Here is an 18,461-nt window from a genome sequence, read left to right on the forward strand (position 1 = left end):
GAAATACATCATCCCCCCTGTCATCATCCAGACCCCCGTCATTAACACCCTCATCATCATCACCGTCTGTCATCATCCCCCCTTCATCATCACCGCCTGTCATCATCCCCCCCTTCATCACCGCCTGTCATCATCCCACACCCCCCCTTCATCATCCCCTTGTCATCATCCCCTTGTCATCATCCCACACCCCCCCTTCATCATCCGCTTGTCATCATCCCCACCCCCCTTCATCATCCCCTAATCATCCTCTTGTCATCATCCTCTTGTGAACTATCCGCCCTCAGTGGTCTTCAACCTGAGGACCTCCAGAGATTTCAAAACTACAACTCGCAGCAAGCCCGGGCACCCCCTTTAGTTCTGTAGTCACCTCCGCTCGGCGCTGGTCCGGTGCTGCAGGACTGTCCGGTGGGGAGGTCGTCCGGTGGGATAGTGGTTCTAGGCTGCCATCTTCACCGGGGGGGGCCTCTTCTCCGCGCTTCAGGCCCAGAATAGAGGCGTTGCCTTGATGATGACGCAGAGGTACTTTGGTAATGAACGTACCTCTGCGTCGTCGGCAAGGCAACGTGACTATTCCGGGGCCGGGCCCGAAGCGCGGAGAAGAGGCCTTCCCGGTGAAGATAGCAGCCCGGAACCACTATCTCACCGGACAGTCCTGCAGCACCGGACCAGCGCCGAGCGGAGGTGAGTGCAGAACTAAAGGGGGTGAGAGGGGGCTGGACGATGTCGAAGGCCGCAGTGGTCTTTAACCTACGGACCTCCAGATGTTTCAAAACTACAACTCCCAGCAAGCCCGGACAGCCGATGGCTACCCGGGCTTGCTGGGAGTTGTAGCTTTGAAACCTCTGGAGGTCCGCAGGTTGAATACCACTGAGGGCGGAGAGTTCACTCGAGTATAAGCCGAGGGGGGGTGTTTTCAGCACGAAAAATCGTGCTGAAAAACTCTGCTTATACTCAAGTATATACGGCACTTTCACATGATATTTTTTTGGGTGACTTCTTTAAAGGGGTACTCCGGTGAAAACCTTTTTTCTTTTATATCAACTGGTGCCAGAAAGTTAAACAGATATGTAAATTACTTCTATTAAAAAATCTTAATCCTTCCTGTACTTATTAGCTGCTGAATACTACAGAGGAAATTATTTTCTTTTTGGAATTCTCTCTGATGACATCACGAGCACAGTGCTCTTTGCTGACTTCATTATAATAAATAATAACTCTATTTATTGTTGTCCTTAGTGGGATTTGAACCCAAGGCCCCAGCACTGCAAGGCAGTGAGCCACCATGCTGCCCTTAGCATACATATGCTATGCACGGTTGCTAAGATGTCAGCAGAGAGCACTGTGCTCGTGAGGTCATCAGTGTTCCAAAAAGAAAGGAATTTCCTCTGTAGCATTCAGCAGCTAATAAGTACTGTAAGGATTAATATTTTTTGATAGAAGTAATTTACAAATATGTTCAACTTTCTGGCACCAGTTGATTTAAAAGAAAAAAGGTTTTCATTGGAGTACCCCTTTAAGTGCAACAGAGGGTTTAATTGTCACAGATTTTTGTGCAGTGGGGGAACCAGCTGCAACAGATTTTTGGCGCTTGTACACAAATAAAAAGACGAAAAAAAGGTTCACCAACATTGATAAATTCCCCTCTTAGTCTCTAGGGGCAAAAACCTTGTTTACCATAAGAACTGTGAACATATGAAACAGTATACTTCAGGAACTGCCTAGAGCAAGAAAAGCAGAGGCCTTCAGAACACACACACACACACACACACACACACACACACACATACATATAGGAGTATTTATTTCATCCACATGTATATGTTTGTGCATTCATCTATGTAAAGCCAGCAGAGTGGCTCATGGGCTAGTAAGGTGGTCTTGCAGTGCTGGAGTTAAATCCAAATTTGGATTGTGTACCCCATTAGAAAGAGGGATTATTGTGAGTGATGATGAGCACTATGGGATAGTTTGGTGCTATATAAGATATTATTACTATGAACTATCAATTTTTATGTACTGGGCAAATCTAAGAGTGGAGACTAGATCATCCCCTCTAGGTATACTATACTAGGTATGGTGGGAGAAGAGGCAGGAAGAAGTAGTACAGCATGTAAACATAATATTAAACATATAAACGTAACATCGTCGAGGAAAGGAAAAAAAAATCTGAAAAAAGGGACATAGAAAGATTTGTCTAGGTTTCGGATATACGGTACATTTGGATGGTTTTGCTATTTTCATTTTCCAGAAAACCTCTTTCTGAAAAAACATAACATGTTGGCATTGGTCACCTCTTCCTGCTTAGATGGCGCTTCCTTCTTGCTTTCTTCAATCGCCATCTGGAGTCTGAGGTCATCTCCTCTTCGGATTCGCTCCTCCTATACAGAAATGTAATTATTAATAACAAGATTATTTAGAATCTAAATTAAAAGTTCAACAATTGGACTGTGAATGAAGGAATGGGGAAGGGATGGTCATCTGGTTAGGACAATGAATATTTAATTGTATTGCGATGTCCTTGAGAAACTAGAGAATGCAGCAATCCTACTCACCAGAAATTTGGACCTTCTGACACAGAACCATTTTTCATATGGAATACACAGACAACCAAGAAGGAGCAAGTACAAAAAAGGAAATAACTTGCTACAAAAGCCAAAGCTTCTTCTTAAAATATCACTGTATGATCAGTGGGGGTCCAAGAAGGATCCAGATAGGGGCTAGCCGCATTGCCGATTCAGTGCTACCTTTTTACATGGTTCACTGCTCACTCAGCTGTGCAGGGAACTGCAGTAGAGGCATTATTCAAGTAAACAGAGAAGTTCAGCCAGGTGGCCAGAAGCAATATTTCTACATTTTATGAGATAGGAGTACCCCTTTAAGGTTGTGTCCCAATGAGCCTTTTTTAAATGGGAGGGAAGCTGTGGCCATTCACATTTAAAACAGTGTTACTTGACATTCTTGCACCAAACACCCATTCTCAAACAAGTACCCCTAAGAATATGCTTATATGCTTTCAATTTTGCTTATGGTTGGATTTGTGAACTAAGAATTAACTTGATTTCCGGCTATTAACTTTGTTGTGATTTAATATAGCCACCCTTAATGTGGTTTTGATCTTGCTGGCAATTAATTTATTTTTGCTAGTTTTTTTGATACGGCTATTAGTAACCTTCTTATTTGATACTACTAATTGTGGAAGTTGAAATAAGTGGGAAAGGGAAGTTAGGATTGCATTATTAATCATGGCCCCTAAAAAAAGGGAATCAGTAAGCCCAGTAAAAGAAAAGGAATCAAAACAAAAAGGGAAAATGGATAAATTCTTGGCATCTCCAGGGTTGGTCAGTACAGGGAGAAATAGAAATCAGACGAGAAATGTTAGTGTGGAACAACATTCAGAAGAGGGAGCTAGCAGGGGAATGGACCCCTCAGCATTTAAGATGATCTTCAAGGCGGTGGGGGAATGTAACAATGCAATAGATTCATTAACAACTCAGGTAGGTGCTATAGGGGGTGAAATATCACTGATTAGAGAGGATCTTAAGGGGATATGGGAGAGATGTACAGAAGTAGAAGGGAGAGCATCAACACTGGAGGATGAAATGGTGGAAGTTAAAGAGAAAATGAAGCTGGTGTTGGATATAAATCAGGGTCTGGAGAAAAAGGTGATTGACTTGGAGGACTGTTCTAGAAGGAACAATGTGAGAATTATAGGGATCCCGGAGGGAAGAGGCTCTATAAAGTTTGTGCAAGAATGTGTTAATATAACACTGACTTTACCTAGAGGGCTAGATGATAAAAGGATGAAAGAGCCCATAGGATCCCCAGTAAGGCCTCTCCCCCCGAGAAGCAGTCCGAGAACCATGATTATAAAATTTGTAAACTCACAGGATCAAGAGTGTGTTGAGAGCAGGACGGGGAAAAAAGAATTTGAATATTGGTAATAATAATGCAGCAATTTTTCCCGATTGAAACTCAGAGGAAGCAGATTAGGTTTAAAAATGTTAAGAAAAGACTACATCAGAACGGGGTTAAATTTGCTTTGACGTTCCCAGCTAGGCTTAGGATAATGTATAATGAAAGATCTTTATGGAAAGCCCAGAGGAAGCAATGGAGTGGATGGAGGCTAGAGGGCTGAAAAATATTGAGTAAAGGGATTGTGGGAGCCATGGGGGGGCTATGTCATGCAAGGATAAAGGTTTGTTTAGATGGGAACAAGCCGACAGGGGAGGAGGGGGTTGTGTTTTTTTTTTTTTCCCCCTTTATTTTTTTCTCCATTGATGATAGGATTCTTGTATACGGATTGGAGTCTCAAATTCATGTGATTTAAGGAGTGTCAGATGAGCACTAAGGTAATAGCAGGAACATTAGGGGAATTGGGGGTGCGGTTAAAAGAATGGCAATCATGGGTGTTTTGAAAAATCATGCCCCTGGGATTGTTGGGCTATTGGAAAAATTTTAACGAATATTTGTGTCTCCCTAGAGATAGTGGTGGACTACACATTGAAAAGTATTTTTTGGCAGATCAAGTATAGAGAGTGGAAAAGGTTTTCTATTTTCCATTTCCTGATGGAAAATTCAAAAGGGGACTATGTCGATACCTATCAGCTTTGGAATCGGGGCAATTGAAAGAGGTAAAATGCAAAGGAAATATAGTGGTTGAGAATCTGGTTAAATCTTGGTAATTATTTAAAGTTTAAATGGGGATAGTAGGTATGTTAGATATAGCCCCAATATGGGAAAATATAAGATTCACAAATGTTTTGAGGAAAGTAGAGTTTAAAACAATTCAGGGGTTAGGGTTTACCTTCGTAAAAGATGTTTGGAAGAATGGAAAATGTATATATAGGAGACATATTAAAGATAGAAGGGGAATTGGGATGGGAACTTGGTTTGAGTATATAAGGATGGAGGGTATATTTAGGAGCACGGTAGAGAAGAGACCAGTGATTATTGATACACCGGAATGTATAAACAAAATTATACAAAATAGATTAAATAAGAAAATGTCTAGTGTGTGTGCAATAATGATTATTGCAAGGGAAAAAAATTTGAAGCATGGTAGTACACGTAGATGGTGTGAGGATTTGGAAGTAATAGAGGATAAACAATGGGAGAGTATATATAGAAAGATTAACCGGATCCTGCGGAATGAAAATAACAAAATAATCAAATTCAATATAGTGTACAGATTGTACTATACCCCAGTCTTCCTGTATAAAATAGGAAAGAGAACAGACAGTAAATGCTTAAAATGTTGTGGATGTGGAGCTGGGTTTATGCATATGTTATGGATGTGTGAGAAAATCCAGGAATTTTGGATGGATGTATATGAAGAAATATTGAAAAAGCTAGGGGTAACACTTGACCCCTCTCCATTAGTAGGTTTATTAGGAGATGAACCAAAGCTAGAACTAAGCAGAAGAAAAAAAGACAGCAATTACATAAAATGTTATTCTGTGCCAGATTTATGATCGTAAAAAAATGGATTGAGCAGCATCCTCCCAGTAAAAGGGAATGGGTAGAAATGTTAAAAAGAGACTATAAAAGTAATTATTAAGGCATTAAAGTGGAGAATTTTTTTTATTTTTTGGAGGATTGGGGGGGGGGGGGGAGGTGCAGGGAAAACTTCTGGTTTTGTTTAAAAAAAAATTGTGCTTATGCTGGGATTTTTATGAAGTGAAAGTTCCCTCTGGGATACACAGAGTACAGGTTGAGAAATGGTAAGACATGGATCAATTAAAGGGTTTTCTGGGGAACAATAATTAATTGCCTACACACAGGATAGGTCATCAACAGTAGAACAGTGGAGTGCAGACACCTGGCCCCCACAGCAATTAGCTTTTTGGAGAGAGCTGTGGTGACAGGATGTAAACAAAGTACAGAAGCCTTTGCTTTGTACATTGTGTAGTGCTAGCGCCAGGTCACTGCAGCGCAGTTTTCACTTCAATAAAAAACCTGTTTTTACTGTACAGTATTCCCTAAGAAGGCACAAGGAAGATGGGTTGTCTCTAGTAAAACAATGCATTTAATGGGTAAAAGGGTTGCTTTCTGTCTGTGCAGGAAACTGAAGGGAGACCCCATTCCTGTGACTAAGAACTGGCTGTCATTCTCTGCATAGCCAGTTGGATGGGAGATTCTCTGTTCAGAAAAAAAAAAAGCATAGAGAACTTCAGATTGTCTGCAGGATCTCCCGGTGCTGATCGGTACAAGAGGAGCAGGACAACAGAACCTTCAGGTGAGTAACTAATGGACCAAAACAACGCGTTTCGCTGCGCATGCAAAGCTGTATCAGGCATGTCACAAGGGTCAAACTCACCTGGTTATATACCAGATCGAGTTAACCCTTTAATAGGAAAATTGGTTACAACATAAAAGCTTGCCAATCACTGACACATTACATAAATCATATTAAAATGTACAATATGTGTTACGTTATGCGCTTTGGCCCCACACACGCTGGCTGTGAGCGCATGGTCCCCTTACCTTCTGCTGCTGATGGGGCTGGTACTCGCATTGCGGGACGCGCCCGCATGCAAAACCCAGTCCGTCACTCTCCGGGTGTTTCTCCTGCCTCTGTTTCTCTGCTCCGGCGCGTGTGTCCCCGTCCCTAAGGGTACGTTCACAAGCGCTGTGTATTTGAAAGTGGGCGGGCTCTTCTTGGCTGTCCACAGAAGATTGTCTGCGGCCGAATTTACGCTGCGGAAAATCTGCCACAGTCCCTACTGACTTCAATGGGGCTTGCGGAGGATTTTCCGCAGTGTACATTCTGCTGCGGAAAATCTGCTGTGGACAGCCGAGAAGAGCCCGCCCACTTTCAAATACGCAGCGGAAAACCCGCTAAAAAATCTGCGCGTGTGAACGTACCCTTAGGGCGTGCACGCACCGGAGCTTTAAGATTTAAAGGGCTCATTAGTGTGATCCCCCTGTGGCTCATTTATAAATTCCTCCACCCTCCTCAGTTCTCTGCGGGATCTTTGTTGCATTGTGCCTTTGAGAAAGCGTTCTACTGTATTGCATTGCCGTGTACCAGATCTCTTGCTCTTGTGACTTGACCTTGCTCCTCTACCGCCTGCCTATTGACCTCCTGCTACGTCCTGACTACACTACTGTGCCGCCAGCCATGACCTTCTGCTATCCAGACTACGAGTTGCCTCATCCCTCCTGTGCCTCGCATCTCCTCAGCTGCCTTTGTGGTCGAGCCATGCCAGGGGTAGAGACCTGGGTGTCGCCTACAGCAGCAAGTCCATCCCGCTTTGCGGCGGGCTCTAGTGAAAACCAGCGGCACCTTAGACTCCGTTCCCTGGTACGGTCCGAGTCATCTACCACACAGGTCCAGTGGATCCACATACACCGGAGTTCCTGTCTTCCAGAAACGGGAGTGCTACAATATGCTTAAATGGGCACTGTCATGATATCAAAAGAATTGTGTTGTAGTACTTAAGTACTACATCATATCTCTAATATACTTTAATTAAAAAAAAGTGATTTTAAACCAGCTTAAAATCACTTTTAAATTCGGCCACAAGGGCCGCCCTCCTAGTGGCCGAATGCATTCGGCAGTGACGTCACTACAGAATTTTGACACATTTAAGCCTGGCAATGAGTCGAAATTCAGTCACTGCGGTGCTCGCTCCCGCCTGTCAATCAAACAGGCGAGAGCGAGCATGCTGATAGCTGGGGCTGCGCGCATTGGCCAGCTCCACTGGCCTCGCGCACGGCCCCGCCCGTCCGCCCCCGTTGTCCTGTCCCTGTGCCTACTAGTGGTGTCAAATGTGCTCCCCGCGAGCGTGATCGCTACCATCACCGCTAGCGGGGTCCCTGTGCCCACTAGCGGTGTCACAAGAATGCAGAGCGTGGCTCTGTTCCCCGTCCCTGTCAGCTCTAAGGGTACGGGAACAGATTTAAAAGCCTCGTGCGCAGCTAACGTAGTACTGTGCATGCGCAGTACTACGCAAATAGCGTAGGGCTAACGCCAGGCTCCTAGTGCTGCCTACGTTAGCCCTACGCTATTTGCGTAGTGCTGCGCCTGCGCAGTACTACATTAGCCGCGCGCGAGACTTTTAAATCTGTTCCCGTACCCTGAGAGCTGACAGGGACGGGGAACAGAGCCTTGATGGAAGCGCTCGCGGAAGGCATTCTTGTGACATCGCTGGGAGAGCCCAGCACTAGGCATGAATGTTATTTATCTAATAGGGTGCCTCCAGCTGTTTCACAACTACAATTCTCAGCATGGCCTGACAGCTAATAGCAATCATGGCATGCTGGGAGTTGTAGTAGGGAAACAGCTGGAGGCACCCTATGAGATAAATAACACTCATGCATAGAGCAAGGTGTCAGTGACGTCGCGCCTGTTGGGAAGCGCTGCTTCCTGCCCTGCTTTATAGAGCAGATTTAGCACTAAATCTGCTCTATTAAAGCGATTAAAAAAAATGTTGAAGCCAGGTAGGGGGTTAGGGCTAGATTACTACTAGGTAGGGACATATTAGATTATATAGTACTTGGTGGGAGCTACCCTTTAAGAAAAATCCTAAGGAATAGCAATCTGACAATCTAAATCATACCGAGAGGACTGCGATAAAAACTTTGCAAGACTATGACAAAATTATCACTCGTCCTGCGGACAAGGGGGGGTGCAATTTTAAACCATACAGCTTATATACAGGAAGCTCTCTGCATCTTAGCAGATACGGATTATATTGTATTAGATAGAGATCCTTTTGAAGAGTACTTTGCTACATATTGTTCTTTGATTAAAAAAACAGGGATCTGTCACTGCTCGATAGGAGGGAGCATGCATTTTTTTTTAACTGTGAAGCATTATTCTTTACCTAATTTAAATTTTTTACCCAAACTTCCAAAGGGGAAAAAAAAAAACTGGACGTCCTATTTCCGTTATCCGTTCCATTACTGATTACTGCCAGCATGTCCCATTTTATAGAATTTTTTTTTATATAGCCATATATGTTAAAACTTTCCTCATACCTTAGGGATTCTGTGCAAATTATAGATGAACTAAATAATTTACTGTTACCTCCTGATATTACTTTTTATCTATTATGCTGGATGTATGCTCCCTCTACTCGAGTATTGATATTGATTGTGGCCTTGCAGCAATGCATGAAACATTTTTTGAAGACAGCACTTTAGGTGAAAACCAATCAGAATTTCTATTAGATTCGATTGAGTTTATTTTGCATCCAGTTATGCAAATTTGTATATGGGGCGTTTCGAGTCCCTAGTTATGGCACAGACCCTTGCTTTTAGTTCTTTTGTATATATTATTATATTGATGATCTTTTTCATTATATGGCTTGGCACAGAATCTGAAGCGAGAGACTTTACTAAGGAATTGAACTGTAACACCTGTGGATTGCAGTTCACTTTGCATTTCTCATCAGTATCTATTCAATTTTTAGATCTAGAGATTAAAAAAAAAAAAACTTCACTGGGCATATACAGTGGGCAAAAAAGGATTTAGTCAGCCCCCAATTGTGCAAGTTCTCCAACTTAAATACATGAGAGAGGCATGTAATTTTCATTACAGAGACATAATGAGAGAAAAAAATCCATAAAATCACATGGTCTGATTTTTTAAGAATTAATTTGCAAATTATGGTGGAAAATACTACCATATGGGCAGTAACTGCGTATATGCCGAACCTACAGTTCTGATACGAATTTTGAAATGCAAGCTGCAATTCTAAAAACACAATCTTCCGTGAGAAAAGATACCCTAAGGTCTTGTTAGCAGGTGCATAAGAAAGTTAAACATATGAAACAATCTGATTTAACCACAGTTAAGAGCAAGAAGGATAGGGAAGAGATAGCTTAGATAAGTTTAGATATAACTTCATTACAGATTATAATAGTGAGGCGACGTAGATTAAAAAGATATTACAGAAAAATTGGTTTATTATCCAGAGTGATTCCATTTAAAGATCTGGTTCCGGACTTTCCTATGATTACTTTTCAACACTCTAAAAATCTGCAAAACCTTATTGCGCCCAGTATGTTAAAACAGAAAAATAGTTCCATCATAGACATGGTTTAGACTAGCTTTGGATGTGTTCCATGTGAGAAAACCAGTTGTTTATGCTGTGATCTTATCCCAGCTATAATAACCAGCTTTACATCTATACAGGCTTAAAAGGACATTCTCAATTAAAAGGTTTATTTTTTTGTGATACAAGTTATGCCATTTATTTCTTAAATTGCGGCTGTAATTTACCGTACGTGGGTCGAACAGTCCAAACAGTGCAGGCACATATTAATAAACATACATTTAATATTAAACATAAGTTTATTCTTCATAGCGTGTCCCGACATTTTTCTGTGACACACCAGGGTTGTCCGGATTCTCTAAGATTAACAATTGTCGAATCAATTCCTCCGGAGGTTCATAAATACCAGCGCCTTGTAAACCGGGAGTCACTCTGGATACATAAGTTGTGTACCTTAGTCTTCATTTCCAAGTCATGTGTTCTCTTTTTATATGCACCTGTACATGTGTCAGCTTGTATATATTGTATTGATTTTTATATTATCTTGAAAGAGCTCTACGGCGCTGTGTAGCCATTGCGATGTATATTATAACATGTAAGAGGTTATATCCCTTGAGTATAGATTTTATATTGCTATTTCTTAGGATTTTTGTTAAAGGGGTACTCCGGTGCTTAGACATCTTCTCCCCTATCCAGAGGCTTGCATTGAGGGGGCGGAGCATGATGTCACACGGAGGCGGGGCCGTGACGTCACAATGCTTCGGCCCCGGGATCGCCAGTAATCAGACCCGGAGCGAACATGCTCCGGGGACTGATTGTAACAGGGTGCTGCGTGCAAGATCACGGGGGTCCCCAGCGGCGGGACCCCCGCGATCAGGCATCTTATCCCTTATCCTTTGGATAGGGGATAAGATGTCTTAGCGCTGGAGTACCCCTTTAAGCATATGGTACATTTTAATATGATTTATGCAATAAGTCAGTGATTGGCTAGTTTTTTATGGTGATATTGTTACTATGTTGTAACCAATTTTCCTATGAAAGGGTTAACTCGATCTGGTATATAACCAGGAGAGTTTGACCCTTGTGACATGCCTGATGAAGCTGCGCATGCAAAACAAAACACTTTGCATTTTGGTCCATTAAAGCTACTCACCTGAAGATTCTGTTGTCCTGCTCCTCTTGTTCCGATCAGCACCAGGAGATCCTGCCACAATCTGAAGTCCTCTATGCTATACACAAATTCCGACAGGATGGCTGCAGATGGAATTGCGGATATGCGCTTCATATTGTTGTGTATGTTATACAACCAACTTTGGTAAGCGGCTGTCTTCCTTTCCCCCCTCCCAGTGGGATTGCTTGGATTCCTGCACATGAGTGTGCCTTCTTCCCTTCCTCTCTCCTCTGAAAAAAAAAAAAAGTATGGAATTTTGCTTGTATTTCTGGGAAATGTCCACATTTTCAAATTTATATTGCTCCACTTTTGCAGTACTTGTTTTTTCCTTAGTAAAGACAGTGGGCTCTATGAAACACTGCAGGAAATGTTTAACCTAGCAGCAACTGGATACTCTAGAGATACAGAAGAGTAGAAGTGCAGAAAATAGTTTTGTGTCAGAATTTATATTTCCATTGCATATGTAAAGAAACAGTTTGGACTAAACTGTAAATTTCACCTTGCCTGCATGAGCTCTATCAATTGTGTCCTGAAAACTGGCTTACAAGCAGTATGTTTCATACTACGCAACCATGTAGCTTGTCTCACATATTTACACTTCTATATAAAAAGGACAGCACAGTGTGGTGTAATGAGGCTGCAAACAGATGCATGTACTAAGAGTAGATGGCAAAAATGGGGCAGCAACACTAAGCTCAGTTAGATTCTCAGTTTAGCTAAGTGTCAAGTAACCAAAAATTATGATACCTAGTTAGATTGCTACTTTAACTAGAGTAGATATGATTGATAAAAAGTGATCGCCCAAAAAAAAAACACTGGAAGACCTGACATCTTCGAAAAGCCTTTAGGAGTGTTAAATAACAAAAAAACTATATATATATATATATATATATATATATATATATATATATATATATATATACACACACACACATACACATGTAAATACCCCAAAAAATACAAAAAATAACAATTGTGAGTGACAAATGAAACAACATCATTAAATTGTACATTATGAACACAAAGCATTGAGCAACTATTTTCTTGCACAGTGTGACTTTGGTTTGAAGACTAAGCGTTTTGGTTTAGAGTACACAGTAGAATAAATTAAATGCTCATTGCTTTGTGCCAAGAAAAATAGACAAAATGATGTTAACAGTCAACAATTATGCATGCAGTTGGAGGGGTAATGGCAGGTATCATCTTCCACTCTCATCAAGCATAAATATACGTCCTTAACATGTTCTATAAGAGTCAAGTTTAGTGGCCACAGAAAAAGCCACAATCATGCACATCATATACCACAGACACATGAAGAGCCCTCTAACTAGAAAGGAGCACTTCAAGACCCAGTGCACAAAACCTTTCAAATATCCAAAACAGCCCAAGGAATTTCTTTCTTGGAAAATAAATGGATATATTATTTGGATATAGGAGCATTTGTGACAAACGCTGCCTTTGAACATGTTATAAAGTCTTCTTACCTGCCAATCATGAGCACTGCATAATGGCAGCATATACACTTGCATACTTACCTTTTAATAGCAGTTCTTTGAGAATTAAGAAACAAAATTTAAAAGCACAATTTTAAGATTACTCCAGTAAATTAATGATACAAAGCTTGAATTCATGGTTACATTGTAAAAGGAGATGCATGCATGCCAAGAATATGACCCAGTAATACTTCTGCACGCTAAACATGCAGTTATGTTAGTTTTGTGAATAGACCAGTGTTAAGAACCTATGAACTACAAAATTAGAACAGGACTGAGGAGTCTATATTTTTAACACACACAAAATAAAAAAAATATGACATTGCATTAAAATGTATCTCCAGTGACCTAGAACGCCAGCTCACCTATTTGACCGTGCAGTGGAGACAGGGAAGACACTAAAGCCTCTCCTACACAAAAGCTTTGAATGTACGTCTTCAGTGCCCAATAGCTGCCTTCGCAAATGAAGATCCCTGTCTCTCAAATGGTGTTCAGACATTAGTAAATAACCTTTTAGGCGAGAGATGTGAAGTAATAAGTAACTGGAGGAAGGGGAGAGAGGTCTGCGTAGAGGCAATTAATTAAGTTTCAGGAAAGAAGACCTACCCAAGATTGCAGTCTATAAAAAAGATAGAAAAGTTGAAAAGGGGTTGTCCAGGACTAGAAAAATAGGGTCTGCTTTTATGGTTGTGTCTGGTATTCAATCCCATTTGTGTGAACAGGGCTTAACTGCAATACCATAGACAGCCCACATGAAAGAAGCTATTTTGGGAAAAAGAAGAAATAAAAAACACTTTTTTGTAATCTTGGACAACCCCTACATACCCGATACCCGCACACATGGACTGTGGAAAAATATATAGTAGAAAAAAAAAAAGAAAAAAAATTTTTGAGGCAGCTTTACAATTAAGAAATAAGGCTAGTAAAGGCTGACTGGTACTTCTAATAGGCTGAAAGTGGTGTAAGTCAGTAAAAAAAAATTGGGACTGATCTCTTCTCCAGTGCTCAGTCGAAGCAAAATATAAGCAGGAGGAAGCAGGATGGGTTAGCAGACATTAGTTGTAGTGAACCTTTATCCACTAAGTTACAAATTGCAGCAGAGAAAGCAGCCAGGGAGACTCTGGTAAGGGACTGATTGGTTGGTAAATCAGAAACTGTAATTGGGGTTTGTACAAAATGTGTCAGCTCTACCTTGTCATGTTCCTCTTTGCTCAAGCTAAGTGCAAGCTGAAGCTGCAATTCCTCTTCGGACACAGGAGGGGGCTGGGAAAGAGAAACAAAATAAAAGCACGAGACACCAGCAAAGTGGAGAAAACTATAAATATGTGTGTATGTATGTATGTATGTATGTATGTATGTATGTATGTATATATATATATATATATATATATATATATATATATATATATATATATATATATAGACAATGGTATGAAAGCAGATGAAGGCAGGCAAGATAAAAGATCACATACTAACACATATACCACAGCTTCAGATCGACTTCATGGAACACAGGTCATTAATATCATTAGAAAAAACTGAAGAGTGAAGCAGAGTATATTGTGACACAGAACAAAAGGAACCAAATAAAAGGATATGCAGATGTTCAAATATAAACAGAATAATAAAACAAAACTGGCAAAATAGCCACATGCTGGTAATGGTAGAGAAGAAGTAAAAGGGAAAGTTATAATGAAACCGGGGAAGGAAGGGTATGTTCTGTCAGGTCCAAAACAGGAATTGTACACATTAGACCAATATTGGCCAAACCTACAAACTTTGGTGGGACCAGATGACCACCCAATGTGTATCAGGCTTAAGCTGATGTCCATACATCAGTTGTCAGAAAAAGGAAACAGCATGCAGGTTTCAACATGCCCAATCCTTTCCTCTTAATGTGGATAAGCAATCTCCAGCAGTGTACGGCAGAAACCTATTCACCATTCAGTTGAATAGAGCGGTACGTATGTGTATGAGGAAAGAATAGCTGTTTAGCTAGTGCTTGAACAGCTTTTAAAAGGTGTATGGAAACCTTAGGTGTGCTTCTCTCTGGGTATAACCACTACAGATCATTTCCAGCTATAGGTGAGCTGTAGTCATAATGAAGCATAGTAGGACAACTTTTGAGACTCACCATCTGGAACTACTAAATGGTAAGCACCTGCAGAAAACCTTCACACAGAAGAAATACAGATTTAATGAAAAGAATGCTTTTAGTTCTGGTTTACTGAATGAGGTAAAGGAAGAAATCACAAGAATTAAGACTTCAGAAAATAACTACTTGTCCCTATTTGTACTTGTCATCTAGAGCCTTGATTTATATGTACTCAGTGAGGACATGTATACATGAATATACATTTCCTGGTATCTTTGTTGTTAATGATTCTATGATGCAGTGTTATCACTTAATGTGTTGGCACTTTGTAACATTGCTACTTTAGGACAACCCCTTTAATAGTTTTCTTCTGCAGTATGGTAAATATACATCAGCTAAACATCTTTGGGAAACTCTAGATACAAATACAGCAAGATGCATGATTGGCAGGAATGATGTAAACTCATATATGTAGAGTCTAACAGAAGACATTTTACAGTGCCTTAATACTGTAAAAGGAACCTGTCATCACTTTCATGCTGCCTGGACCAGGAGTCATTAAGGTGGTCCCCGTTAGCTTCTCGCCACCCACCTTAAGTCTCTGCCTCTTGGGGAAGGAGCATAGTCTAATCAATCAATGGGGAGAAGCTACTGGGGACTGCCTGGTGACCCATAGTTCAGGCATAAAAGTGATGTAAGGTTCCCTTTATTATGAGAAAAGTATACTCATGCTCCTCTATACATATTAAGGCCTCAGTAGTGCATTTACAATTGTTAAGCAAGAAATCTTGGGAAAATGAAAAACCTTATTCAGTTAAGTTTTAGGGATTTTAAGCTGATCCCTTAAAATAAATATATGCTTTTTTATCCCCTTATAAGTGCAGTATAACAGATATTACAAACAGTGTTTAAAGGGGTTATCCCAATATTCAATGTTCTCCTCTTCCCAGGATATATATAACTAGATGACTAGTGAGGGGTCGACTGCTGAGACCTCACTAATCACAAGAATTAAAGTCCACTGTCCCCCAAGTGAAAGAAGTAGTAGTGTGAATGATTTGCCACTGCTCCAGTCTATCTCTATATGGGACATCTGGACAGAGCCAAGTCCAGTGCTTGGGTATGCTTGGAAGTCTAAAAAATGGACCTCTGTTCTTGAGATTAGTGGGGGTCCCAGCGATCACCTGGTTACGAGCTACCGTCGGAATAGGTGATAACTTAGAATTTTAAGTGAATAGTAGAATCAAGTAGAACAATGCCAACACTACACTTACAAAGTCTCTATGGATAGTGGTTGCAGGAACAGCAATACACAGATAAACCGTGGGTGTTGCTCAATGAACTAAAACAAGTGAAATTCTGGTCTTCAGAAATAGAAAAATCTAATGACACTTACCCTCTGTGTAGTATAAAACAAAATTCTTTATTGTAAATATCCGAAGATTAGAATAGTGCAGGACGATAAAAAAATAGACGCCCACGGGCTGGATAGGAGTTACAGCTGTTTCATGCAGGTGCATTTCATCAGATTTCACTTATTGCTGCACTGCACTCTGGGGGATTACTGTATATCCACCCCCATGATGATGATGATGTTTTCACAGTGTTTCAGTGAGCGTGCCCTCATTTGGGCGCGTTTCATTGATGATATATTCATCCTGTGGCAGGGTACTGCTGAGGAATTTCAGGAGTTCCTAAGACTGTTAAATCAAAATGAATTGGGACTTGCTTTTACACATGAATGCCATGACACCCATATTCCTTTTCTGGATATCTCTATTAACAAAACTGTACAGGTTAACTTAAAAACAACGATACATAGGAAAACAACAATATCTACAAACAGCCTCCTGAGGTGGGAGAGCTGCCACCCGGGCCCCCTCAAAAGGGGTATCCCGCGGGGGCAGTACCTCTGCCTCAGGAGGAACTGTTCAGATAAACAGGACTTCCTGAGGGAGGCAAGTGACTTGAGGCAAAGATTCAGAAGTAGGGGATACCTGGACCACATTTTGAGACAGGCGTACCAACATGCCTTACGTACTCCTCGTGAGAACTTATTGACTCCCAGCCAGAACGATTCAGGGGCTCAGCCACTTAGAGTCATTGCCACCTATGATCATGCAGCTTCTACCATGCGTGGGATTCTAGAGAAACACTGGAGGATCCTACGCATGGATCCGGACCTAAGAGACATTGTATCTGCAAGACCACAGATCACCTATCGTCGAGGTCGCAACATAGGTGATATGGTTACACACAGTCATCTATCCCCTATATCCCCAGGTGGTAACACCTGGTTGGACAGGGTTCATGTGACAGGCAATTATCAATGCGGGCGGTGTAAGGCCTGTCCCAATGTAATGAAAACCAAAGAAATATTGAATAAAGAACAGGCAAAATGCACAAGATTTGAGATTTAATTAACTGCAACACCAGTGGAATAATTTATTTAGCCAGTTGTCCTTGTCATTTAAGATATATTGGTAAAACCTTCCGAGCTTTCAAAAAACGCATTTTGGAACATCTTGGCGATGTGAAGCATAATAGGGACACCTCACTAGCCCGTCACATGAACTCTGTACATGAAGGTTGCTACAGACAACTGAAGTTTGTGGGATTGGAAAAAATGTGTCCATCCCCCGGGGGGGGGGGGGGGGGGTGACTGATAGAATACTGTTACAGAGAGAAAGCAGCTGGATATTCGAAATGGGCACCATGACCCCAGGGGCCTTAATGACCAACTTAGCTTTGCCCCCTTTCTCTGAGATTTATTGTAGTCGGGGGATGACCCCTACAGTGGTGACGGATAGATAGGCAGAGGAGATCCTAGTGGATCTGTCAGCTAGAGTCACCATGGATGGACAGGGAATCATCAGGCCAGTAGGAGGTTCGCGAGCGGGGCCGCCCTTATTAGGGCGATAACACTGCCTAGGTGATAGGGTTTGAGTGAGTGAAAGGGCTTAATCAGGATCCCTAGGCCCCGGCTATATCTTCGGTCACACCCCCTCCATGCTGAGAATCCTCCCTTGGGATCATCCCCATATTGCACTAGTGTCCTCAATATCTTGAACTTGGTTTTTATACATGTATGATTCCATAATATCTGGGGCAATATAGATTTCTGTGTGGCTGGCCCAGGGATCTATGTGCTGGAATACAATAATAATAATACAATACCCCATACTACAAATAGTTAGATTCATCTATCTAGATATTGTATAGCATGTGGTCCTCATTGATCCCCCTTTGGGATTGGGATTGAGATCAATAAGTAGTATACACATATACATAAGAACGAGGCATATATCCTGTGAAATTAATATATAATACATCAGAGGTGAAGGGGGTGGTGGGTGAAGGACACATATGCTGCGTTGTGTTCCCTAAGAATGCGGAACCCAGTGCCTGTTTAATATTTTGGCACCTATACACTGCAGCGTATCTGTGCAATATTGTCTCTCTCCCCCCATTATTAATTGACCCTCTGTTAACCTAGCTCTAGTATCTATACTGATCTCTAACACTCTCCCCATTAGCAATTTTTTAGTTTTGAAGGAGAATCACTGCGCCTTCTATTTAGGCCAGTCACGAAGGAGTTAATGTTATCAGTAACTCAGCCAATAATCATGCTTCAACTTTACCTGGCCCTACACTGCAGCGTGACGTCTGGCAATTTGCCCGCCTCCTGTGGGCGTCAG

General features: G+C 41.4%; 1 protein-coding gene across 10 annotated transcripts in view; it reads right to left on the reverse strand.

Moving 5' to 3' along the window:
• The window catches only part of LOC130294354 (epsin-1-like), a 400,181-nt gene that overhangs the window by 121,373 nt on the left and 260,347 nt on the right, over nucleotides 1–18,461 (reverse strand). For 5 of the 10 annotated variants that reach the window (XM_056544011.1, XM_056544010.1, XM_056544013.1 and 2 more), the window contains exons 5-6: nucleotides 13,860–13,931; nucleotides 2,295–2,381 (exon numbers count right to left, since the gene is read on the reverse strand). The exons of 1 other annotated variant lie outside the window; for it this stretch is intronic. In XM_056544011.1, the coding sequence (XP_056399986.1) occupies nucleotides 2,295–2,381; nucleotides 13,860–13,931 (159 nt within the window). The remainder of the gene's footprint in view (nucleotides 1–2,294; nucleotides 2,382–13,859; nucleotides 13,932–18,461) is intronic. 4 more of the 10 variants (XM_056544019.1, XM_056544015.1, XM_056544018.1 and 1 more) reach the window with 1 other exon arrangement.

This window comes from Hyla sarda, chromosome 10, assembly GCF_029499605.1.
Source record: "Hyla sarda isolate aHylSar1 chromosome 10, aHylSar1.hap1, whole genome shotgun sequence".
Taxonomy (NCBI): Eukaryota; Metazoa; Chordata; class Amphibia; order Anura; family Hylidae; genus Hyla; species Hyla sarda.